The sequence below is a fragment of the Argiope bruennichi genome, chromosome 11 (assembly GCF_947563725.1).
Source record: "Argiope bruennichi chromosome 11, qqArgBrue1.1, whole genome shotgun sequence".
NCBI classification, from domain to species: Eukaryota; Metazoa; Arthropoda; class Arachnida; order Araneae; family Araneidae; genus Argiope; species Argiope bruennichi.
Genome location: NC_079161.1, coordinates 63282722 through 63308395, shown reverse-complemented (window position 1 = coordinate 63308395; position 25674 = coordinate 63282722). Strand labels below are relative to the sequence as shown.

General features: G+C 26.4%; 1 protein-coding gene across 3 annotated transcripts in view; it reads left to right on the top strand.

Annotated features, from left to right (window-relative positions):
* The window catches only part of LOC129957198 (sodium/potassium-transporting ATPase subunit alpha-like), a 172303-nt gene that overhangs the window by 142791 nt on the left and 3838 nt on the right, over positions 1–25674 (top strand). For all 3 annotated transcript variants that reach the window (XM_056069401.1, XM_056069400.1, XM_056069402.1), the window contains exons 6-20: positions 3411–3663; positions 5508–5776; positions 7860–8058; positions 9115–9226; positions 10752–10884; positions 12158–12350; positions 13701–13876; positions 14540–14676; positions 16409–16626; positions 19367–19468; positions 19880–20034; positions 20116–20210; positions 21635–21809; positions 23046–23176; positions 24607–24708. In XM_056069401.1, coding sequence (XP_055925376.1) covers positions 3411–3663; positions 5508–5776; positions 7860–8058; positions 9115–9226; positions 10752–10884; positions 12158–12350; positions 13701–13876; positions 14540–14676; positions 16409–16626; positions 19367–19468; positions 19880–20034; positions 20116–20210; positions 21635–21809; positions 23046–23176; positions 24607–24708 — 2450 coding nt within the window. The remainder of the gene's footprint in view (positions 1–3410; positions 3664–5507; positions 5777–7859; positions 8059–9114; positions 9227–10751; positions 10885–12157; positions 12351–13700; positions 13877–14539; positions 14677–16408; positions 16627–19366; positions 19469–19879; positions 20035–20115; positions 20211–21634; positions 21810–23045; positions 23177–24606; positions 24709–25674) is intronic.

The following is a 25674-nucleotide window of genomic DNA, read 5'->3' as shown; positions in this document are numbered from 1 at the left end:
GGATTAAATATAATGGAGAAAGCTATTCCTGGCAAACCAATGCGAACTATTGATGACAATGCATTTTCAAAAGACAAGCGCAATTGCGCATCGCATTCATATGCGTCATGTGACTTTGTCATACATGTATTTCCGTTCCGGCGGGGGAAAAAAATCGGTTATCGTCAATTTTTTAAAACTTTTTAAATTATCTGGGAGTATTTGTCTGGTTAAAAAAAAAATTCGAAACCTTTTTATTATTATTAAGTGCATTAGTTCTAATTCTGGATTAATATCAGGAATTATACATTTCAACTCCGAACGATAAAGCGGGAAGTAGTTTCGAATTTGTTATGGAAATACTAGATACTTTATTAAAATTTTAAATATCTTGAATAGTAGCTCTGGAAATTAAGTGATTAAATAATTTTATTTTGCATTTCAAAGATGATTTATTTATCTCAGTCATTCACGACAAAAATGTTTTTTCTTCCTTTATTACTTAGACCGAATTTTATCCCAATTACTATGTGAGATTGTTTTTCATTATTTCTATAAAACTTTTTATTATAAGAATTTGCTGAATACTTGAAATCATAATTGATTGTTTTGAAATGAGAGGTGAAGATAGTTTAAAATTAAGTTTTAAAATTCAAATACTTGTGTTTAGCAAGTTGATTTAATGTCAAAGTTAAAGTTTGCAGTATTTTTTGAAACTGCAAAATAGATTTTGGAAAGACAGAAGAAAAATCTTGAAAATGGTGTTAAAATTTTATATAATAAAGGAATACATATGTTTAAATGAGACATGTTTCAAAAAGATAATTTTTCAAATGATTTGGAACCCAAAAACTGATTGAGTAAATTGCTGAAGTATAGCTTTGTAAATGAAAAATTGAAACAATTTTATGGCCTGACTTAAAATTAATATGCTTGGCAAACTTGAATTTTTTGGGTTTAGGAGATGATTTCTCTTTCTGTCTCTGATTTTGTGGTACTAGATGATGAACCGGATACTAATTTTTGTATTTTGCAATTGGTTTAAATCTTATATATTCTGGATTTCTTTCTTGTTTCATTGTCACTGATTTATTATCGAAATGAAATCATTAATTACATTTAACATTATGGATGGGAAAAAAAATTTTAAGTAGAATTTAAAAGCTTTTTGTCAGTTTTATGACCTTTAAGTAAAAAAAAAAATTTTTTTTGTTGAATAATTTATTTTGCTGCACAACAAGAAGAAAAAAAAAAAAAAAAAGTTACTGGATTTTTTTTTCCCATCATGTTTTTCAAACTTTGATTTTCATTTTATTGAATTCAGTGTTTCAAAACCTGTATTTTAATTCTTTTTCACTGTTGCATTTTCTAAAACCAAGTTCACTATTCTTATGCAATGCTTTCTTTTAGTAATCTGATTAGTTAGTTGTTGTATAATAATAATAATAATAAATTCTTTAATGATTATTTTAAGACTCCAAATGTAAAATTTTCTTTGCATCTAAAGCAGGTTATTAGTAAAATATCTGTGAATTTTCAGTAAAGCATTAAATGTGAATTTTTCAAAAGAAGTAAAATTCAAGCTTGTATATGTAAATATTATCTTATTATTTTTATTATCTTTTGTTACATTTGATTGAGGAATGCATTTAATATTTTTGATAATTTCTGTTATGGAAAATATTAAAATCAGTAATAGAATTAATACACATTTTAATATTATTTTCCATAATAGAATTAATACACATAATGTCAAATAAGAATTTAACATTATGTGTATTAATTCCACACAATTAATTTTCTTTTACAAGAAAATTAATTCATTGTGTTATTAAATAACTGTTGCATCTTTCTAATTTTTCTTTTCTCATCTGAGATATGCAATGGAATCGAAAATTAAATTGATACAAGCATCTATCTGCTTTGTTGGTAACATTTGAATCAATTTTCTTAGAATATTATTTAACTAGCCGCCTTTGGCGACCAGCCGGTTCGCCAATCTTAATGCTCGTTAAAATTTTAATAGTCAAATATTTTATGTAATTCCTACTTTAATAGCTTCTTCATTAAAATATTTCAAAATTTCAAATTTCAATTCACTCATAATATTATAAAGACCTTCAGTCATAACATAATCTGTATCTCTCTCATTTTCTGTTAGCTCCCGTAGAATTTATGCTTTACATTAAAGTGTAAATGATTAATCTGCAATTAATATAATAATATTTTTTACTGAAACAAAGCATTTTTTTAATAATATGATTACTGATAATAGAGTCACTGAGTGTTTAGACTTTATGGGCACTAAAGAATATCTTTCTTAATTTATGTAATATCTCAAGAATTTGTCAACAAAAATTTCTCAGATTCATCATGAACAGATCGATTCATTAACAATGTTTCATTTTAAATGCATCAAACACTAAGAAAATAAAATGAATCGTTTAAAATAATCGGTCGAAAACAGGTTTAAAAAACTACTTAAAAAACGATGTACTTAAAACTATAAGCATATACAAAAAATATATATAACTAACATAAATACAATTTAATTACAAAAGCATGCAACTAACCTAAAAATAATTTAAATCATTGAAAACAGGTTAAAAAAAACTACTTAAAAAACGATGTACTTAAAACTATAAGCATATACAAAAAAATATATAACTAACATAAATACAATTTACTTACAAAAGAATGCAACTAACCTAAAAATAATTTAAATCGTCCATTGATAATGGTTGTCATGACAACAATCGGAACAGAATGCGCATGCGTGAATTTTCTTCGTCAATTACGGTAGCGCAAAATGCGTGAATTTTTCTACGCCAGTTGGGGTAACGCTATGCAGATTATACATTTTTAATTTCCTTTATTCTGTGTTATTTTAATTCAAAAGTACTTCAGAATGAATCTGAAACATGGATTAATTAACAATGTTTAATTTTAAATGCATAAAACATTAAGAAAATAAACAGAATCGTTTGAAATAATCCGCCGAAAAACGTTAACCCTAGCCTCATTTCTGTTGGGAGAAAAAAAACTCATTTGTTGGTGGGGGAAAATGGAAGATTTTTTGGCGGAAAAGTTGGCGGTGGAGAAAATGGATTATTTTTTTGGTGGGAAAGTTAGTTTTTAATTAATAATTAAAATTCTAATTAAAATTTCGAAAAAAGGGACCCCAGGTGCACATTCCCGACCTCTAAGGTATACATGTACCAAATTTGATCGCTGTATGTCAAATGACCTTGCCTGTAGAGCGCCAACACACACACACACATTGAGCTTTATTATAAGTATAGATGTATTTTTCAACTTTCTAAATATAATTAATAATGATTATATTGATATGATTAATTGCCAATTTCATTTTCATATTAATGTTTTTTTAAGAACATTGATTGCTGCTAATCTGTTTTGGATCTCTTTAGTATGCTGTGGTTCTTCGAGATGGCCAAAAAATCACAATGCCTGCTGAAGAAGTCGTTGTTGGTGATATTGTTGAAGTTAAAGGTGGAGACAGGATTCCAGCTGATATGAGAATCATTAACTCTCAAGCTTGTAAGGTGGACAACTCTTCTCTTACTGGAGAATCTGAGCCACAAACCCGATCACCAGAACATACCAATGATAACCCTCTTGAAACCAGGAACTTGGCCTTCTTTTCCACAAACTGTGTTGAAGGTATGAACTTATTATTTTTTTTTAAAGATTCTGAAGTGCAATAAAAAGAATGTAATTGAAGAATGTTCTAAACTATAATTTAAACTTAGATACAATATAGTATATTAATTATGTCTTAAACAGTATAATTGGTATATATTAACCATTATAATAAAGGCAATTAATGTGAATATAATATATAAATTCTGGAATATCTACATGTTAATTTTTAAAAGCTTCAGCACTAAAATGAATTGTATTGTGCTCATCATAATTATTTTTAAGAGCTTGTAATAATTTTTGTTTAAATTATTTTTTCCTCTCTTTTTCTTCATCCCAAAATTATTTTATCACCCTGCAAATCTTTTACACCAACTTGGAATTCATATATTATTCTTTACTCCTTCATTTCATGAGCTTGTTAAACCATGTCCTAAAATTTAATGAGTAATTAACTTTTTTCCTGTTTAATGAGGAAATATCTTTTATTGGTTAAGTTTTGGTACTTTTCCAATTATTACTGTTAAACTTGAATATCAACTCTATTCTTTTGATGCCAGCATTCAATGTTAAGATTTGTTCACGAGATATTGATATAATAGAATTCTTTTCTATGCAATTTCATTACTAAAAATGGCTATTTAAATTTATTCAAATTCCAGTTAAGTTGTATCATTTCTCATAAGATTGTAGTCTCTTGAGCATGGTACCTATAAATTGCATTAAATATAAATGTTAAACTTTTCTTGGGAATACTAGGTATATTTTTAATATTTTTTTATATTTTAATATTTATTTATTTATTTAATATTAATCTATTTATTTTAATAATATATTTTTTTGTATTATATTGTTCTTTGACCGTTCTGTTGATAATTTTAAAGAATGAAATGCTGTATATTGGAATTATATATTGAATGAGTGGCCTATATCTGATTTTAATACATGGATGTCTATATAATTTAAAGCATTCTGGTGGAGGGGGGGGAAATGGGGGGATTATAAAAAGTCGGTTGAAAATCATTACAATTTTTTTCAAGATTAATACATTTTACAAATTTTAATATTTAAATACCAAAATAAAGACTCCTTATAAATTCCTTGTTTCATCTAAAAAATAAATCATCAAATCAAAAAGAAATGAAAATTCATATTGATGGTACTTTAGCTTTAAAATAATGTAAATAATATTAGCTAATGTGGTGTTATGCTACTTTAAAATTGTTTGGGAATTTGAGTTATATAAATGTTTGTTAGTAAAAAAACAAACAAACCCTGTTTGATTTAGTTTTTGAAATGAAATTTCACTAGCCTATAAATAGGACATTGTTTTTTCACGAGTTAAGTCTGAATTGCTTTCGTTAATTAAATGCATAAATCAATTTTAAAAAATATATGTAATTTTTTTTTTTACTAAAAAGATACAAATATATTTGTAATTTGTTAGATTTAAATCAAAGCAAGTTGAATTTCAAATCTCTTTTTTTTTATATATATAAACTCTACAAACTATATAATTACATAATAATTTTTTTCATTATTCTCTTCTGACAAATTATAAAATACTTGTTTTTTACTATAATTTTAACTATCTTTTTTGATATAAACACATGTTTGTTACATGTGGACTTAGTTTTGTACCAAAATTCATAATAGAAAAAGATAGTGCATTATATTTTAGCCCTTTAATATCTTTCTACAGTAAATACATAAAAGTAACAATCTATTGAATATTAAATTATTTTTTAAAAAACTAATAATTCTCAATGTTATCAGCTACCAACTTACATTAGAAAATATATCATATATTGAATAAAATGATTAAATTTTAGAAGATATCTAATAAATTTTGTTCTCTTCTACAGGTACTGCCAAAGGTATTGTGGTGAACACAGGTGATCGTACTGTTATGGGAAGAATTGCAAACTTGGCATCTGGACTGGAAGTTGGAGATACACCTATTGCTCGAGAAATTGAGCATTTCATTCACCTGATCACTGGTGTAGCAGTGTTTCTGGGTATATCTTTCTTCGTCATTGCTTTCATCCTTGGATATTATTGGCTAGATGCTGTAATTTTCCTCATTGGTATCATTGTAGCTAATGTACCTGAAGGTCTTTTGGCAACTGTGACTGTAAGTTTATTTCTTCTATTTGCATGTTTGAAATTAAATTTGTTACTGATTAATTGAATTTTTTTATTGGTAATGTTAAATTATAATGCATCGAGAATTTGTCATCAGTTAGTGATTTGTGTATCATAATTTTAGACTCTTTATCTTTTAATCTTGTATTGTATAATGATGAATAACAATCTGCTATACAACATAAGTAATGATTACTTATGTTAGATTTTAAAAAAAGAAATTAGAAAGGAGGATAGTTTATCTATAATAATCATGTAACTTGAATTAAATTAAAAAGCTAGCATTATGTTATTTATTAAAATCGTGAAGTTATGTGCTAGATTAATCTTCTCGGCCTAGTGTTATGTAGAATTACAGCAACATTAAGCAAATTTCTGAAGAAAAAACAATTATGCTTTTTAAAGGGTTTCATAAGATGCTTCGAGGCAGATCAGTGCTTCCCATTTATCTATAAAAAAAAAAAATTATTCTGTACTCGAAGTTTTTTTCAAATCTTCCAAAATGAATTTCAAAACTATTTTGATAACTTTTAGTTTTAATATGACTTATCTTATTTGCTGAAGTTATCTTCCAGGTAATATATCAAAGCAAAAACTTTTTGTCATCACATATTAAAATAATCATGTGGAAAAGCACATACAAATCTGACTGATTAAAATGTTAAAATTTCCATAGAATATTGTTAAACTATTAGCGTCATTCAGTACTAAAACAGTCTAAATGACTTTAAGTCCTTTGGGTTGTCTACTAGCTATGTGACTGTCTGAATGTTGTATGTCTGCCTGATTTTGATGCTGTATAAAAAAAACAGAACCACATGACTGATGTTATTGGAAAGTCATATTACATCTTTAAATTTCATTTTTTTTTAATTTAAAGAGAGATTGTATCAGAATAAATTGGAATGCCATGTAATAAGATTTTTTCCACTCATGTTTGTCTTTTTTTTTTAAAGCTAATTTGGAGTAATTCATTTCTTAGTTATTAAATTTATGTTCAAATCATTTTATTAAGTTTATTAAAAGTCAGTCTTTTCAGTTCCTCTCCCCATATCTTTATTAATTAATATTTACAGCTAGGACTGAACAATAAGTAGACCATGTAATAAATTTTCATTTATTAAAAAAATTTATAAATTTATAAAATTAAGTTTCATTAAATGTTTCTTTTTGATATTCTCAAAGATTATTTAAAAATAAAATCTATGCTTCCTGCACCTCCAAGTTTGTGTGAAACAAAGTTTTAACCAATGAGATTGTTGTAAATTCATGTAACCTGTCGTGGTTCTTAATATCTATACGAACTTTATTTTTCTGATGTTTAAAACAGAATTCAGGCTGTGATGTGTAATCATTGAAATAATTAAGAAAAAAAGGTGCAAAAAAGATATTTCTTCCATTTTATATATTTATAGATGTGATGTTTCAAAATGCGAACATAGCTATGAAAATATAGCAAGTATAAATATTTAAGAGACTGGATTTCATCAAGATGTTAGTTTTTTTTTTTTTTTAATCTGTTGAAGCTTATTATTATGGGTTATCACTTCAAATAATTACTCTTATTAAGCAATATTGAGCTGTGGGGAAATTTTCAAAACACTTTCATTCAAATTATCAACATTTATAAGAAAAATTCATTGAAAATAATTTCATTGTAAAGAACTCGGTGAAGTTTAGCTATAATAAATAGCTACTTTAAATTTTGAGATAGTAAAAATTGTATCTTAAACTCAATTTCTTATTTTTCATAATTTAGTACATGAACTCTCAGAATTGCAAATAACTAATGAAATGAGTGCTTGAGTTCAGTAAAAACAGTTCAGTAAAAATCCTTGGCTGAAAAACATGTTCATAGATGTGTGTGTTGTGCATTATAATACAAGGATATGGAACTATGAAAATATGTCTTGGATTTTTCTTCTCAACATATAATAATTTTTATTAGTAGGGTTAAATTGGGCATTGAAAAGAAAATTGTTGGAACTTATGTATTCATCAGTATTAATAACAGATTCAGAAAAATGAGAACTGAAATTTCTACTCTAAGTAATACCATCTTTTTCTCCTAGGTATGTTTGACACTAACGGCTAAGCGAATGGCATCAAAGAATTGTTTGGTCAAGAATTTAGAAGCTGTAGAGACCTTGGGTTCAACATCTACCATCTGCTCTGATAAAACTGGTACTCTAACCCAAAACCGTATGACAGTTGCTCACATGTGGTTTGACAATCAAATTATTGAAGCTGATACCACAGAGGATCAATCGGGTATATACTCTTATTTCCTTGAAAATACTATTATGGGTTTTTAGAAATTTTTTTTTATGTATATAATAACATTAAAAAAATACTGTTTGAGAAATACTTAAAACTTGCTTGGTTTTATGTTTCATGAATTTATTAAAACATTGATGCTTTTCAGTGTGTCTTGTTAATCTAATTTGCATCTGATATCTAAATAGATAGGCAGTGTCAAAAATGACAAGTTCAGAAACTAGTTTGAATTGAAAAAACATTGTTCAATTTCTTTCAAAATGTGAGCATTAATATTTGTAATGTTTTTTTAATAATAACATTAAGAACCATTTTTTTTATTTAATAAGAATTTGGTTTAATTCTTCTCTTTTACAATATATTAGATTTTTACTATGCATTTCATATTACATTTTATGTATATAATAGTTTTCATATAATTATATTTCTGTGTTATGAGTAACTTATTTTTTAAAGTAACATTAATTTTTAGAATGCCAAACAAAATTTGTGTGTTGTGAAATATGCATGTTAAAAGCAGATGCAACTATTTTATCAGTTGAGTTTTTATTTGCATGACCTTGACCTACCATTCATTACTGCTCCACATACCCTAATATCACCCCATCAGGTATAATTACTAATATTTACATGCATTTGTCAGTGGTCACATTACATGCATGCATTCCTTGGATTACATGCATGCATTCCTTGGATTACATGCATGCATTCCTTGGGGTATGCATACCAGGATGAGGAAACTTTGTATGATGCTGTTAATAGAGAGCAGCTAGACTTGATAAACAAATATAATGATATAAAACAATTTTGCTGAATTTTAATTAATATTGAAGTCTTTGCTATAATCTTGTTAATGAAAATACAAAAATCAACTCGCTGATTAAGATGGTTTTTCTTCCTTCCAGTAGAATGTTTCTGCTGAAGGATTGCATTTTTATGTTTTACTTCATACATTTTATGAATTTCTTTATCTTTTCAGAAGCCATTTACTTAATCAATATAGGTATTTTTTAGAGTTTTGTTAGGTATTAAAAATAAGTTGCATTTCAGGTGTTCAGTATGACAAATCTTCTCCTGGATGGACTGCTTTATCCAGAGCCGCTTGTCTTTGCAGTCGTGCTGAGTTCAAACCAGGGCAAGATAGCATTCATATTTTGAAAAGGTATGTTTTTGATTAATAAAAAGAAATTATTTTGCATCTGAGATTTAGAGTTAAAAAAATATTAATTTATCTATATTGTGTGATATGCATGATAACTTAATTCCCATTTTTAAAAATCTTGTTTGGTCAACATGGTTTAATGAGGTAAATAGTGGCTGCATATGTACATTGATATTAATAGATAAGAACATGTCACATCTCAAATTAGTATAGTAATTGATTGCATTTTTAATACTTACCTCCTCGTGCCAGCTGCATTTCCGATTATTCTAATCAGGACATTATTTATTGCTACATTGATATTAAATTTTTATTTCAATCAAAAATTTGCTTTCTTTGACTTGTTGGTAGTTAGTCAATTGCATAAGACTTTATTTTTTAATCCAAAAGTATGTTTATATTTTGATCAATTTCAAGTATATACAGTTGATCAAAAGAAATCTTGATAATGCTTTAATATTGGCCAGAAAAAATGTAGTTTGCAAAATTTAAAAAAAGTTTTAGTTTGTATTCCATTCTAGGGAATGCTAGCATGAATAGAGCTAATAATATTTTTTAATAAAATTTTGGGATTTTTTTTTTAGCAAAGTTTGTAATCTCTATTTACACCAGTATTTTAGGAATTATGATGTTAAAATTTCCTTTAATGTTTATTTATATATTCAATATACAAAAAAAAAAAAAAATGTATAATTTTACAAAAAAGGGACTGTGAAAATTTCAGTTGTGTGACAGTGCTGCAGTGATTCATTTTTGTAAAGTTTCATACCTGTTTGAAATTTTAATTTTGTTTCAAACACTTGCATTAATTCTTTTTTTTAAAAAAATCCATTTGCTCTCGTTACTCAGTTGCTAGCAAAAATAGTTTGTAAATGTTCAAGCTTGGCCTATCTGCATAGCAATCCATTTAAAGCAATTCAGACAAATCTAGTCTACACAAAAGAATATAAAAATCAAGGGCAGTCATCCCATTGGGAAAAATGAGCTACAAATCATTTCTTACAAATGAAGTGAGCAATTTAACTAATATTAGTCAATAATGCTGATTGAAAAAGAAGGCCTGATCAATTCTTTTCATCATATCTTAAAATATTAAACAATGTAATCATACTGATCAAATATTTTTGTCGACATATGAATATCTTGATATCGGATCAGAGGGTTTTGGTAATATAAAGTAATTAACATTAATTGTGATCATATTAAGCAGCGTCTACTGTACCTGGAAAGTATTTCCTACATTTTACAAGAATCTACTGTATTTACATTGCATGAAGAGGAATACTGTAATAATAAGATAATTACATAAAATTATATATTGCTAATGCAGCTATTAATATCTGTTTAATAATATATGTAATCTCTCCTTTGGTTCCCATGTAAATTATATTTAATAATCTTTTATCATATTATCAAGAAATGTCTTGCAGTGTATTGTATTCAGCATTAAATTTACTTCCAGTATTATGTATTTGATACTTGGAAAAATTATCTTCTCATTATTAAAATATAACTACTTTTACAGGGATTGTTCAGGTGATGCTTCTGAATCTGCTATTTTGAAGTGCATGGAATTGGCTGTTGGTGATGTCATGGCATATCGAAGGAAAAATCCTAAAGTTTGTGAAATTCCTTTCAACTCAACCAATAAGTACCATGTGAGTGTAGAATTACATTTGTTCATCATTTCATTTCCATATAAATATAATTTGAATCAGTTTTCATGAAATATTTTGTTAAATAATAAATAAGGCAATTTTAAATTGCCTCATGGTTTTACAATGAACTTTGAAATTTAATCTAATTTAATATACATTTTAGAATATATGCTTGCTGTTTTCTTAATCTTTGTTCTTTTTTGTATTTCAAATTTTTTAATGACATTAAATAATTTTTATTTGTCAAAAATTCCAATTCCAAATAAGGGATAACATACCATTACATCCTTTGAGAGGATTCTGAGTTTTACTGTAAATAAAACGTTTGTGCAATGTATAAAAAAATTAATTAAAAAAATCCTTAATTAGAAAAAGTCTAAAGATTTATTCTTAATTATCAGAAAGATAATGTACATAAAAATTTATATGTAATATCATAGTTGTATAATGGGTATAAATTCAGTTAGTAAAACATTTAAAGTAATGCTGTGAATTTAAAGTAATACTTTGAACTATTTTTAAAATTTTCCAAAGTTAGAAATTATATTTAAAAATTTAAATAAAATAAATACATTTGAAAAACTAATTTTTTTCCATTTTAAACTGTTACAAAATTATTTTAATGAGTAACTTTGAAGAAAAACATTTAAATTTTTGTTCATTAATTAAAATGTTTTGAAAACCTTGTCTTAATGATCAGTTAACTACCCTACATCTGTCAAATTTGGTATTTGTTGATCCAACTATCTGCCCAATAGAATATTTTCAGCATTTTTGCATGACATATGTTGAAATTTGAAACCAATATGCAAATCTGTGTTAAAATATATGTTTATTCCTTATATTGTATTTTTTACATTACTTTTACATAAACCAATACAAAATGAATATTAATTGTAAAAGGCTGGCAAACCAAATCAGCAACTACTTTGAAAATGTTATCAATTTATAATGAAATGACTTTATGCTGTAAATTTGTAATATATATTTTATAGAAAGAGTTTTTGTATATTAAAAGATTTTTCCGATTTTTCAAAACCTTAAGTGCATTTATTAATGGCTATCACTCAATAGTATCCAATTTATATTAGTAAAATTATTTCTCTTAGTTATATAATAACTCCATTTATTATAATAGTTTTATATAAATTTTTTGCATGACCTATTAGACCTCCGACATAACATTAAACATTAAGTAACATTGGCGTTTACTTTTCTTCAAAAATTTTTTGTGTGTATGTACCAAATTTAGCAATATTTTTCTTATTCTTAGGTTACAATCCATGAGGTTAATGATCAAAAAGACCCAAGCTACCTATTATGCATGAAAGGTGCTCCTGAAAGAATTCTGGAACGCTGTTCAACCATTTTTATTGGTGGCAAGGATAAGATTTTGGATGATGAATTGAAAGATGCTTTTAACAATGCTTACTTGGAATTAGGTGGACTTGGAGAAAGAGTCATTGGTTAATTAATTTTTTTTTTCACTTCTTTTGTAACAAATACTTATGCATTATCATTCATGTCATATTTATTTATATTTTCTATTGATTTTCCACTTCAATTCATATTTTGCATTAATTTTTTTCTTTAAAATAATTTAGAATAGATTTTTTTTTTCTTTAAAATAAATTTCTTTTCAATAAGATTGAATTTCTTTCAGGAAAAATAAATATCTCAAAATGAAATTGATGTTAATTATATGAAGTATAATCTTTCTTTATTAACATTAGTAATAGCATGAAGAAATTATAATATACAGTAAAAAATTAATTTTGATGTTTTATTGTTTGTTAAAATTCTACATATTCATTCAAAGACAGTTATATTTTTTAAAATAACTTTGTGTAAGATGAAAAAAAATTGCTGTAGTTATATTAAAATAAAAATTTCTATTAATGTGTGTAAATTTTGTTCTGATTAAATAACAAATAATCCTTTATTTAAATTTTTCATTTATCTTAAGAATATGATGTATTTTCTTACTAAATTGCAATTAAAAATATTAAAGAAAAGTTTGAAGACAAAATGCATAATTAGATACATATATTCTTAAAATGAAAAAAAAAAATCACATCTACGCATTCATATTTATTAAATGAGTTTAATTTTTCTGTTCTAAAATGTCCCCCCCCCAATTCATTTCTTGGTATTGATTTACAAATAGTTGCTATTTTTTCCTTTCTAAAATTTGAAAAAATTTTGATGAATAATGTAATTAATATTCTCACAATAAATTTTGGTAAGGATTTGTCTTATACAAATATCATTTACTGTGCAGCTCATTTTTTTTAAAAACATTTCAAATTAAATGTTAGTAGGTTACCATTTAGTTCTAAGAAGTCTCTATAAAAAAAAAAGTTTGCTCCTCAGTAGATTCTCAACATTGGAAAAAAATCCAATTTTGTAAGAGGATCAATCCCTTTTGACCAGTTCAGCCTCAATATTTAAATCCTTAATTACCAACAAAATCTTTCATGATTCTGTTTTGAGTTCTATTTATACATTTTTACTGTTACCCTTTGAATAATATTCATCCCTTCTATTGTATTGTAGCAAAAACTTCAAGGTCAATTTTATTGCATTGAAAACAGTAGACATAATTGTGTCTGTAAACAAATTGCAGAATAAAAATAGTTTGTAAAGTCATATACATATGATTATAACAATTAAGAAGTTAAAATTGTATGAATTTTCAATATCAAAAATAATGGTTAGAAGAAAACCTTAGAGAAATATTAACTGTTGTTTATGATTGTTTTAATTGAACTTCATTATGTTTGACATTAATATGTTGAAAAATTATCTTTTTAAAGGTTTCTGTGATCTGCTTTTGGATCCCAAAACTTATCCCATTGGATATCCCTTCGATTCAGATGAGCAAAATTTCCCTCTTGACAATCTGCGATTCATTGGCTTGGTAGCTATGATTGATCCTCCCAGAGCTGCTGTGCCGGATGCTGTAGCCAAATGCAGAAGTGCTGGAATTAAGGTAAGACATGGTGGTTTCTTACATTTTTTTTTCCCCTGTTTGTCTGGATTTTAATCTAACTATTTTGATATCAATAATTACTCAATTTACTGATTTGATGTAGCACTTAGAAATAATAAAATAATATGCCTATATAAAAATAATTTTATTTAATTATGAATTTGAATTATCATAATTTTCCCCTTATACTTTCAAAAGCAAATATTAACCAAGAAAGCTAATTATTATGTACTTAAAAGCTTTTGTAAAATTTTAATGAATTTCATTCTATTGAAAACTTATTTTATTTAGTATTTCGCATATTACAGAATAGGCTTTATAAAGATAATTGAGATTTTTAAAAAAAAATGTGTGCAGTTTTATATTAAGAGTATACAGGACAGATATGATTTTCAAGAACATGCTTAGACGTTGCAATTGAAAATATCAGTTTGGAGAACCTGATTAATTTATCCTGAGGTATCTATATCCTAAAATTAGAAAAAAAATTCTTTTTAACCAAATAATTTGAAAAATTTCTAATTGTTCTGAAAAATGAACTTTTTTTATGCAAGCTTTAAAAAAAAGTTGATTCATAATCAACTTTTACATTTTTATTAATTTAAATTTCCTATAGAGTCATTTTTGAAAAATATTGAGCAAGCATTAATTGACTTTTCCCAGGTAATTATGGTGACTGGTGATCATCCTATTACTGCAGCTGCTATTGCAAAATCTGTTGGTATTATTTCTGAGGGTAACGAAACTGTTGAAGATATTGCTATGAGGCTTGACATACCCATTGAAGAAGTTGATCCAAGGTATATCTTTTATCCATTTTTTTCAAACCATGTATATCAAAAATAGCCAGTAATAGTTTGTTATTCAAGTTCTAAAACTGAAACCGATTTTCTTTTTCAACCATACTCTTGTTTATTCCATATTTTATGTTGGGACAGTCATTGGGTTTTTTTAATGCTAATAAAAAAAACATAAAAATAATTTATTTTAAAATAATTTAAATCTTTTTGATTACGTAATATGTAAGATACTAATATATATGTACTTAGAAAAAATATAGTGTATAAATAACATGCAGTATGTTGTAACAATGTTAATATCTATTAATCATAATGGACATTATAATGAATTAAAAATTTAAAAGAAAAATAGGTATGCTTTTAGAAAGTAAAAAGTTTATTAAACTCTAACAATATTCAGTTTGAAAAGCTTAACTTATTCTTATGTATGATTTTTTTAAAACCAAGTCTTCCAATAAATGTACGAGGATTTAATTCATTCATTTTGATGCATTGATTTTCAAAATTGACATTTTAGGCTTATTTTGGTAAAATACTATGTCACTTACAGTCGTTATAAATTTTCACTTGCTTCTTTTATAAAAATAACATCTTATTTCAAAAGAGATAATATACTTAATATTAATATAATCTTAAGATTTTATTCTAAAAAAAAACATGAAAGAAATTGAATAAAAAGTTGATTTTTTTTTCCTTTACAACTTTATTTTTCATTCACAATTTATATAAATGTTTAAACTTATTGAAGTAAGCATAAATATTTTGTTTTGTGTAATTTAATTAAAAATAATGTAATATATTATTAGATAGAAAGCTACTGCAGATACTATTATATCAATACTTGAATCATTGATAATTTTTACTTAAGTACTAACTTCCTTGTGTTGGAAACCATTCTTAAAATTTTGGTGCATTAGAATGCATATCTGTGCTTATGCTAACTTAGTATATTGTTTACATTCATTTTCCATACACTTCCATGACAAACATCAAGCAATTTGTAACAACTTAGTGCATTATTGGAAAATTACATTCCATGTATAATAGCTATAACTACTACATTATTGCTTATTTTTTAATTAATCTTTCAGATCCTTATATTAAATCCTTGACTTCAGGTAGAGTGCTTTAAAAAAATCATTGACAAATGCAGTATTCAAAGTTAAATTCCTAATTTTGAAAAACTTTTTTTAATCTAGTAATCTTACTCATATTTCTAAATTTACTGATATTTATTTTGTAACTTCAATCTTCCTCCTGACTCTGATTTTATTAATTATCTTATCTACATAGTACAATATTTAACAATAAACATTCTATAATTTTTATTGTTAAAAATTATGCAATTTTCTGTTTCCACCTGTTGCCTGCTTTTTGTCGCAGAGTTCCAAAAATAGTTTTCTTGGCTCCTGCTCTTTATTTATAATATGCAAAGCATGTGTTTAGTTGTTTCTTGCATACATCTTAATTACACAGTTTCTTTTTTCCCCTCAGTAACACACTAAATTTGATGACATGCTTTAAATATTGCTTGATTTTTTTTTTTTTTTTTTTTTTTAATATTTTATCACCTGCTTTACATTCTGTAATAGTTTTGATTTTTAGACTGATTCCTATTAATAGTATTGAACTTGTCCTCATTTAATTTACTGTATTGCTGGCTTCTACTCCATTTCAGTGTCTTTATTAATAGAGTATTAGTTACATGTTATTTTCTGACTTAATACAATAGAGATGCAAAGGCAGCTGTGGTTCATGGTGGACAATTGCGTGATATGTCTTCGGCTGAACTGGACGAACTTCTGAGAGAACACACAGAGATTGTATTTGCAAGAACATCTCCTCAACAGAAGCTTATTATTGTTGAAGGCTGTCAAAGACAGGGTGCCATTGTAGCTGTCACTGGTGATGGTGTGAATGATTCCCCAGCTCTGAAAAAAGCTGATATTGGTATGTAAAATAATGGTTTCAAGCTGTATACTGTCTGTCAACTGCAATATGCATAATAATAATAAAAAAAAAAAAAAAAATCAAAATATTCTCTTGGGCACGTGTTTAGTTTTAGAACTGTCATATTTGGTAGGCAGTATTTTCTTTAGGTATTCTCTTTTACAAAATTTTAAATAGATTTTTAATTGAAAATTAATCAATATTTAAATTTTTCTCATAACTTAGACTGAATTCTTTGTGGGACCTTTAATAAGGCCCATATAATTTATCATATCTATCCAAAACTTGAAGTAACTAACCAGGTATCTTTATTTTGATATTAATACCACATATGATTGGCAATAAATATGACATGATTTGTCCCATCAGTGACTTTTGAATTAAAGAATAAAATGATGTACAAACCAGGGTTGCATGCCACCATCAACATATTATTAAAATATATACCACCTTTTCAGAATAATATAAAGATTAAGAATCAAGCATTTACTCTATACATTTACTATGAAAAATCACATTAGCAGTGTTTTCATTCTAGGTTAATCTGATTATGATGTTAAAAACCAATGCTGCAACTTATTCTGTCCTTAAGCTGATAGTTTTCTTATTGCTTTTCTTTTCAATATCCAAATACCACAAAATATTTTATATTATTATTTATGATATATTGCACAACATTCACAGCTTTGAACAAAATTGTAAAAATGTCATACAATACTATTGTGCTAAAATGTATTCTTATAGATAAAACAATAATATATAGAATTGGTAATGTTTCTTTCAAAAGATATTAAAATGATGTATAACTTCAAATTGCAATAAGTACATGTAAAATAATCAGATTTTGCACATTTATTTAAAGTTCGATAATTTATATAATCGCTTTCATTCAATTTTAAAATGACTTGATTTTGAATATGAATAGAATTGAGTATTAGTATGTGAAAAGTGTTCTATATTATTGCAATCTTTATAATACTTTCATTGAAAGATTGAATGTAATTGAAATTTGATCTGTTGAGATTTATTCTTTTATGTTCTAAAAATTGAAAATATTTCTGTTTATGCTATTTTTTATTCTGTATTAATGGCACCAAAACTTTTCATTAATTCAAATTAATCGCAGTATCATTCAAGGGTAATTCATTGGCATCTGTTTATATTTTTTTATGTATGCATAATCTCGCAATCTATTTTTTTCTATTCTATGTCGGAACTATTTTTGTTTCTGCTGTTATTGTTTCTTTCTTTTTTTGTTGTTGTTGTTGTTGGTGGTGGTGGTTTCATGTATATACGTGTATTTCTTTTTTGCTGTTAAATTTGTTTTCATTTCTCAATTCTAGTTGTTTTATCTCTTTAATTTTCATATTTTGAAACTTAAGAATTAAACTTTCTAGCAAATATGTATAACATATGTAATTTTTTATTGAATATATTGACTGAAATGGTTCAACTGGGAGATTAATTTTTATATCTGAATTTTTTCAAATTTATTTTATACTTTTTTCTAATTTTTGAATTTTCTAATCTTTTGAATCTTTGTCAAAAATGTTAAAATACGCCATTATACTGTAGACATTAGATTGCAAGTACTAATATTAATTATCTACATTTTATTTTCTTGTCTATTCAGTGCAATCAAATTGAAAATCCTTAAGGTTGACTTTTAAATATTTGTACTTCTATAAGGGTGACACATAATTTTCTATTTTTAATATAAAATAAATACACAATATTTACTGTTTAAGATATTTATTTTGTTATATAAGAACCCCTTTGCCCCTTCTTCCGTCTCTCAGGAAGAATCATTATTCCTTCTTTCCAAAATTGTTGTGTTTTGGACAAGAAATAATCTTTGAGGTGTGCTTGTATTTCGCTGACAGATAATCAGATGCAGTGAAATATCCCAATTATGCTGCAAGAGATTCTCTCTTGCAGCTGATGCAATATACAGTCTTGCATTATCATGATGAAAAACAATGCCTTGTCGGTTCATTAATTCTTGCTTCCCCCCCCCCCCCTCTGCTCTGACAGCTTTCAATTGATCCAGTTAATGACAGTATTTCGTAGAATTTATTGTTTCATCTTGAGGAAGGAGCTTGTAGAAAATTACTCCTTCCTAATCCTACCAAATGGACAAAAGAACTTTTTTAGTCCCAGCTTTGCAACAGTTGAAGGCCTATTGTCCTTACACCAAGTGCATTTTCTATACACATTTTCATATAAAATCCAAGTTTCGTCTCCAGTGACAAGCCTCTTTAAAAACGCTATGGGAAAGAAATTTTTGGACACCCTAATATCTTTGAAGTGTATCATCTCTTTCAGAAATAATCTGGAATAGATCTGTATAATGGAACGATATCAACATGAAGTAGAAAATGATGTAAGGCTTAAGATAGAATTTGATGTCTCATGCTGCAAAAAATAAAAATGAGCAGATGTAAATTTCTCAAAGGGAAGTGTTTTCTGAAACAGGTAAATGGGAATCTTTACACTGCATGCAAAGAGTTTATTCTTTTTCAATAAATGATAATGTAAGAAAGTTGGGTTCTGTGTATGAAGAAATATTTTCAAATTTTTATGCTTCTATCCTAAACTAGACTCCGTCGGTAAATAAAATTGACTTTTCTCAACTAAAAAGTTGGTTGCTTACTCCATCTCTCCTTAGAGCATAAGAATATTTAATCATATTCTTTGTAATGATTTGCTGTTTTTTTATTTTATTTGCTTTTAATTTCAGGTGTTGCTATGGGTATTGCTGGTAGTGATGTGAGTAAACAAGCAGCTGACATGATATTGCTTGATGACAACTTTGCATCCATTGTTACAGGAGTAGAAGAAGGTACAAATGTTATGAATTTTATTAGATATTCACTTTTTAAAAATAAATTTCATGTGTTTATTAGCATTGTTGTAAATTATACTATTAAATGTTTTAGAATTATAAATATCCATAACAATTTTGGGGAAGAAAAAAAAAACTTTGATCTTTTTCTTTGTTATCTGAGATATTGGAAATATATTAAAGCTAGATGTTGTGACGTTATTATTGCCCTTTTTTATTTTTAAATTATTGAAATTGATGAAATAGTAAAGAAATGTAAATATAAGGATTTATTTTTTGAATAATTTTGTAAATTGTAGAATTTTTCAATAATCAGTTTTACAAAATAAAAAATGTCTTTTTCCATTTTTATTTCTTATTTTTTTAAGATTAATTTTTTAATTATTTACTGACCTTTTTTTTATATAGGGCGTTTAATTTTTGACAACTTGAAAAAATCCATCGCTTACACCTTGACTAGTAACATTCCTGAGATTACTCCTTTCTTGTTCTTCATTTTGGCTGATGTCCCCCTGCCCCTTGGAACAGTCACTATCCTTTGTATTGATTTAGGAACAGACATGGTAAGATACTTTTTATTGGTATGGTGCTTTTTATATTTTATTTTTTCACTGAATGATGGCTAATTTATTTTCTTTTACCAGGTGCCCGCTATCTCCTTAGCTTATGAAACAGCAGAAAGTGATATCATGAAGAGGCAACCTAGGAATCCTAAAAAGGATAAACTAGTAAATGAAAGGTGAGTATTAGTATTCTTATTTTAAAAAGTCTTCCAAGGAATGCAAGCATTACAAATCAATAACATTTGTTGATTTTGATGCTGATGATGATACATGTTTTTTCCTATAAAATCTGACATTTGTGGGGCATTTAAAATCTATATCATTAGGAGTGCTGTAACTTATCTTGCATCGCAATTTATATTTATAGCATTTCATTACAACATAAGAGCTGACTTGGCTTACCTGTTGTAGTGAAAGCTTATAAGCCAGTTAACAGCTACACTACACGAACAATTGCTTTTGTATTGTGGTTATGTTACTGGGCTGCGAACCACAAGGTCCCAGGTTCTATCCTCACTCAATTCAATGCTCCACATTATGCTAATGATTTACATCAATAAACTATCAGCTATTGTAACTTTGATATGGTAAATTTCTGATTTTAATAGACTAGCTACATAGGATAACTAAACTGAGTGTTTTACAAAAAGATGGATTAAAGCAATTTTATAAGCTTAGTTGCTAAATATATAAATTTGTAAAATATATGAATCCTATGAATAATTAAATATTAGGATAATATTGTTTTGTTAGTTTAATATTTAGACACTGGTCATCTACTGAAATAGTGTTTGCAAATATGGATATCGTGTTACGAGTCATAATAATTAAATAAATCTTAATAATTAATCATAATAATTAAGCATGTGCATTTTTATAAACTTGCATATTTTCATGAACTGAAATGAAGAATTCTGTTAAAATAAACCATAGACATATTGATTGAATTAAAAAAAAAAATATGTTGAAATATGCAAACTAAATGGATCAGCTTATTAAAAGGACTGCAAAGAACTCTCATCTACCCATTAACAGTGACAATATTAAATTTTGTTTTGCTTCAGATGAATGATTACTTAAAATTATCTTGTTACACGTAAAGCAAATATGTCTTGTATCAACCATCAAATAATATATAATAAATTTGTTAGTTTACATAATCTATATTTATATGCATTTTTTTTGTTACTTTAATTTTAATGCATTGCATGCATTAACTAACATTTTTCAGAGGGCCCTGTCACATATATGTATGCAACAAGCATTTTCGTCTTCATAACCATTTTCCACATACTGAATGACAAAACAATGTATTTTATACGGATATCTGATAAAGTGATGTTAGGGAAGCATTTTAAGTGTTGTTTTCACAGGCATGAGTGCACAACATTCATATATGAGTGACATTAAAAAAAATGATAAAAGTAAAACAACTTAATTATACTTGAGATAAATGAATATGAATTACAAGAAAACATATTGTGACTTCTTGGAAAATATTATCCTCTTGTATAAGGGAAATATTATCCTTATCCTATCCTTGGGAAATATTATCCTCCATTTTTTCAATGTAATAAACAACTAATCTACATTTTTTTAGGTTAATCTCCATGGCCTATGGTCAAATTGGTTTCATGCAAGCTGCAGCTGGATTCTTTGTGTACTTTGTGATTATGGCAGAAAATGGATTCATGCCATCGAAGTTGCTGGGACTCAGAAGTCAATGGGATTCTAAATCTGTTAATGATCTACAAGATTCTTTTGGACAGGAATGGGTTTGTATCTTTTCATTTCATTAAATGCTGTAACAATATAAAGACAATTATTAAAAAATGTTTGCAAACTTATCAGATAGTACATTTATCTGTGTAGATATCAAGTTTTCAAAATACATTATAAATTGCAAGTGATGTATTTATTATTAAAAATTTAGCATGAAATGATTTATAATATTATGGTACATATGTTTGCATCATTAAAAAAATTTTCATTATCCAATTAAAAAATATAATAAAATTGGGGGCAATTTAAATTATTGCATTGTTTTATAAATTTTATCTTTCCTCTTTAAAAAAAATGTAATCACTAAGTTCAGCATAATTTAAAGTCAAAATCTTGGAATCTTTGACTTTATTATATTTTATACTAATCTAAAACTTAGTATGATCAAAACCTTTACAATTTAAATGCTTTGTCTTTTAATTCTTTAAGTATTAAATTGTAATCAGAAATATGCTTGTTAACAAGTCTTAGAGGTAACTAAACTGTTTATCGTAGTTTATTGTATGTTCATAAAATATAAAGATTTTTGATGAGTTATCCAGCTATTCAATTGATTATTCCTAAAATTTTTATAAATATGTTGAAAAGGATTTATCCAACTCGGCAACTACTTGACCACATATTTAAAAATGCATAAAAGACATTAATTGCATTTCATTTTTTAATTTGCATTCTGGAGAACTGTTCATTTTCACTGCTGTAGAGTATGGCCACTATAATGTAGCAGTATAGAATAGTGATTTTTTTTAAATCATTTTTATTATTATTTGTAATTTAAAAATAAATTATGTGTATAAGGAGTTAAAGAAATAGTAAACTTATCAGTCCCTGGTTGTTGAAGTATTAATTGTATTTTAAAGTGCTGTTTTTCGATCATTTATGCAATAGCAGGAAAAGTTTTGGAATACTGTAGTTGTGTAAATGAACATAAGTGTGTCTAAGGAATATAAGAAAATTATTTAAATTAGTTATGTAGCCAAAAATTCTTTTTAGAAAATTTTCCATTTCATATTAGCATAGGAAGTGATTTTTATTTATTAACTAAAAAAAAAAAAATACAAATATACATAATTGCATAGTGTGAAATTATTTCATTATTGGGGAGTAGATGGATTTCAGTTTTAAATTCTTTTTCATTTCAAAAATATTATTCAATATATTCTTTGTTTAAATTTGTTTGGAAAATAAAAATATCTAAAGTACTGAATACTTTTGCTTTGTTTCTACAGACCTACTTCCACAGGAAAACTTTAGAATACACATGCCACACTGCCTTCTTTGTATCCATTGTCATTGTACAATGGGCTGATCTGATAATCTGCAAGACCAGGAGAAATTCTGTTGTACATCAAGGAATGAGGTAAGTTTTAACAATTTAATTATTATTACTTTATATAGATTTTTTTAATATCAGTTCTGTGCAGACTTCATTGAAACAAAATTATTCAGTTATAATACAGATCGTACATTTCGTTAAAAAAAATCATGTTATAAAAAACCTTATTAGTTTTTAGTCTGTGAAAATGTACGTGGATTAAATGCACACAAGTGGAAAGAGAATGATACACTTCATTTAGTATCTGCTAATAAACAAGCTAGATTACAAAATAAATTACAAGCCACAATTTATAATGTTAATTTACTGAAAAAGCAATATTAATTTATTTAAAAGTAATTTAATTTTCCAAATCAGGGAAATTTACTGAAATTATGGACATCAAAGCTGTTTGTATAACTGTATAAATAAAGCATATACTATATAAATAAAGCAACCTGCTGAAAATTTTCTTTTATAACACAATTATACTTCTAATATTTCTTTATGTAATATGCACATGCTATCACTTCATTAAATGTTCATTCATCATGTTGCTTGTTGTGTTAAAAAAAAATCGGTAACTTTAACATGTCTTTTTATAAAATGGCATTTCCATGGAGCTTCATGACAATATTCTTGATCATGATTCTTCTAGTTTTATGGGAAAGATCTTTCATCATCTTAAAACTTGTCTTTTTGTCGTAAAAAAATTATAATTATTCGAAACCTATTCTCATCATTTGCTTGAATCTTTCCATTTAGTATTGAGTTTTGATTGCTCTAATATTTGTCATAAGAAAACACTGTTCTGCAATACAATCAATGGATGAAATTTCAACAAATATTCAATATAATTGTACTTATTCATCTTTTGTTTTAAGTGTTATCTTTGTATAAATTTGTACATTTTTATAATGTATATATAAAAAAACATACAGAATGTTCAACACTCCAATGATCTTGAATAATCAGAGAACAATAAATATCAAGTGCAAATCATTTTGATAGAAGAAATATAAATTTAAAAGTGATTACAAAAGATCTAGTCCGTATATGATCTAGAAAGTGTAAGAAGAGAGTCGAAATGGTTGTACTAGATATTTGACATCTGCAAGTGTGCCCCTAGATTAACATCATTTTATATTTTTGAAAGAATTTAATCGATTACAATAACTTTGACAAATTATTCCTTTCTAGGCATATAGATATTTCTTTGTAAAAGATATATTTTCTATAGAATTTGAACTACTGAGTAAATACTTATATCATTTAAAAATTGTTTTTATTTATATATATTAGATGAATATTTTTTAACCCTTTAAGTGCAACATGTATTTGTAAAACTGTTACTATATTTTGCAATGTCTCATTAGAATAATTATTTTGTTGCTAAAACTTCATATACCAAAAATACTTTTGTAAGTACTTGTATTGCAAAAAAGTAATGATATTTATTTACTTACTCCTTTCAGGAATCACATCCTTAACTTTGGTCTTGTGTTTGAAACTGCCTTAGCTGCCTTCCTTTCCTATTGTCCAGGAATGGACAAGGGTTTGCGTATGTTCCCTCTCAAGTAAGTATGCGTCCTGCAGTATCTTAACCCTTTAAAGGGCCATTTTTTTCTAGTCATGTTACGTTAAAATATTTTTAGGCTTAAAATTAGAATAAGAAAAGGGATTCATTTAGCTTATTAGATACGTTTAATTTGATTAATTAATTTGGTTAATTAATAACTAAGTAACAAATCAAGACACATCATTTTGTCTGAGATAAAGAACTGAAGCATCTAAGTTTCTGACTTACTAAAAAAAAAATTGTCAGAACTTATGCAAACCAACATAATTCCATACAAAGATTGATAAATTTGGTGGGAAGCATACTTCCCACAGCCCTAGAAAGGGTTAACAAGGATAAATATGGTATGATATGTTTTGTGCTCTTACATTTAGCTTTGAAAATTGAATTAAATGCATAAAAATAGGATTCTGTCCAGTGGCAGATATGTATAGCAACCCTAAGCAGAGCACATTTTATAATCCGTGGTTAACCAATTTAATTTCACATGTCAATGCTTTTTTAATGTGTTAATACTCTATTTTAGAATAACATATATTTTTATTTTATTAACTTTTTAAAAATGCATTTCCATATGCTTATCTATTATGACAACAAACTGTTTAACATCCATATTACACAAATATCCGAACAGATTATTACAAATGTACAAAGTGAACATATGAAACTGACCAATTTTATTTGATAAATTAATATTTTATAAGCCAAAGTATTCTTTTTTTTTTTTTTTTTTTTTTTTGCAACTAGGAAAATAAAAATTTAATTGGTCCCTCTATCTAGTGGACTTAGGCAGCTGCTTAGTCAGAAATCTGCATCTTTTGTGGCCATTTTTATAGGCTAATGCTCAGTGCATGCATATTCTTTCTTCCTAAACTTCTTTTACTGATTCATGCCAATGTTTTGTCTAAAGTTCCTTTGGAATATAGAAAACTATGTGTGAAATGCTTTAATCAATATAAAACTT